At 41.8% G+C, this 2,055-nt stretch overlaps 1 protein-coding gene across 1 annotated transcript; it reads right to left on the reverse strand.

The window, feature by feature from the left end:
- Window positions 1–620: 620 nt before the first annotated feature.
- On the reverse strand, window positions 621–1,274 carry LOC109212996. The gene has a single exon (XM_019376742.1). It carries the CDS (start codon window positions 1,272–1,274, stop codon window positions 621–623), a length of 654 nt encoding a protein of 217 aa, XP_019232287.1.
- Window positions 1,275–2,055: the final 781 nt, after the last annotated feature.

A 2,055-nucleotide genomic window follows, 5' to 3' on the forward strand; every position in this document is an offset into this window, starting at 1 on the left:
CTGCATCCATTCCACATTCCCCAGTGCCCAGTCGATTCTGCTATATACTCTTTTCTCCAGTTGTTGTTTGTTGCACCAAGTGTAGTACCATCCCAAACTCTTCACCTGTGTGAGCTGCAGGGTAATTATTGCATCCTGGAATCCCTTTATCTCACTGTGTGTGACTGGAGCCCCTATCCTATCGTCAGTGTGGAGTACATTATTAAAGTCTCCACTGAGTAGCCAACTCTCCTGTATAGTTGCTCCTAAATTCACAAGTTTATCCCATAGCTGCTGCCTTTTGTTTACCTCATTACTTGCATACACCACTGTTATCAGAGTCTTGAATGTAGAGCTTCTTTCTTGGACTTCACAATGTACAAACTGTTCATCAAGCACCAGTATCTGCACCTCAACATTTGGTTTCCACATTAGCCAAATCCTCCCATTTGGATGTTCATTATTGTTCCAGCAAAATCTCCAATCACTGCATACTTTGTTTATTATCCTGTTAGCCTTCAATTTCTTTACTCTTGTTTCTAAACAGACTATAAAGTCAACTTTATGTTTCCTCAAAAAGATTTTTAACTCTTTCTGCTTATGGGCCTTATTCAGGCCCCTTATATTCCAGGTGCAAAAGATCATTTTGGGGTGAAGCTGGATGGGTCAGCGTCCCCTGGATCATCTACTATCTGCAACAAAGAGAACCTGTTTGTGGAGTTCATCATAACTACTGCACTTTGTTGTACACTTTTCCCTTTCATTTCCCCATTATCCACAGGTTTGTCATCTCCTTTGTCATTTGTTTGTTGAATGTCCCTTGCATTCCTAGCATGTTGAATCACATCATCCTTCCTCTTATCTTTTGGCATCCATTTCAATGTCCCTCTGTGTATTTGTTTCTTTTTCACATCTTCCTTTAGTTGAACCTTTACTGCCTTTGTCTTTTCCTGCACTTCCTTGAGCCAACATTCATCTGAGTTATGCCCAAATCTAATGCAATCACAACAATACTTTGGCTTCCATTCATAGTCAATTTGCTGAATTATGACTCCCCTCTTAGTTTGCATCTCAAAGCTATCTGGTAATGGTTGGGATAAGTCAGTTTCCACCAAAACTCTTACATAGGATACCTTTTCCATTTCAGCAGTGATCTTATCAGTGTACAAAGGCTTCCCAACCACACTAGCTAGTTTGCTAAGTGCTTCAGTAGACCAGAATCCCAATGGTAGCCCTGGGAATGTGATCCACAAAGGAATCACACTCACATTTCCTGGATCAAATTTGAAATCCATTCTCCATTGTTGCAGCACAAATGGCTTGTTGTGAAATGTATACGGACCAGCTTGTAGAACTAGGTCCCTATCTTCAGTATTTTCAAACCTGAAAATATAGTAACCTTCCTCATGATATAGAATTTGAGGCTTCTCAACAAAATTCTATACGTTTGTGACATAGTTATCCATTGCTTTCTCATAAGGATCTTCACCAAGCACAAATCCAATCAGAGTTGTACTCCAGTAGGCTTCCTGTTCCTTAGTATCCTCATCTTCAATTTGCACGACAAAGGTACCATCCCTCATAGCAGGCGGTACATAACATAGTGTCTTCCCCTTTTGAGAGCTTCGATTCTTCTGCATGGCTGCCCTTTTCCTCTCAACTTCCATTGGACCTGTCATATCTTGCCGGATCTGCCCTGAGTTTGCTTGTGCTGAAAATTGCAATCGCCGATGGACTTGCGATGCTTCCATGGTTTCCTTCATCAGAGTTTGCTCTTCATTTTCTTCAATTTCCTCCCTAATTGGCTGAAATTTTTGTGACAAAAAGCTACCAAAAGTTACCGGGAGCAATCTCTGTTGAATACCTGTGTCTGGCGTCACTGTCGTTCCGTCAATTTCTCCGTCCTTAGCTGGTTTGTGAAAAACTGTAGGTGCACTACCCATTCCTGTTAACCAGCAAGTAGGTTGGTTGAGTGCAGGTGTTTCCTCCTTACTGTCATCTTCCTTAGCTTCCGTTGACAATGGAAGCTTCTTCCTGTGTCTAGCCATGGCTGAAGCGCAGGTTAGCTAACCTTGC

This window comes from Nicotiana attenuata, unplaced genomic scaffold (genome assembly GCF_001879085.1).
Source record: "Nicotiana attenuata strain UT unplaced genomic scaffold, NIATTr2, whole genome shotgun sequence".
Lineage (NCBI taxonomy): Eukaryota > Viridiplantae > Streptophyta > Magnoliopsida > Solanales > Solanaceae > Nicotiana > Nicotiana attenuata.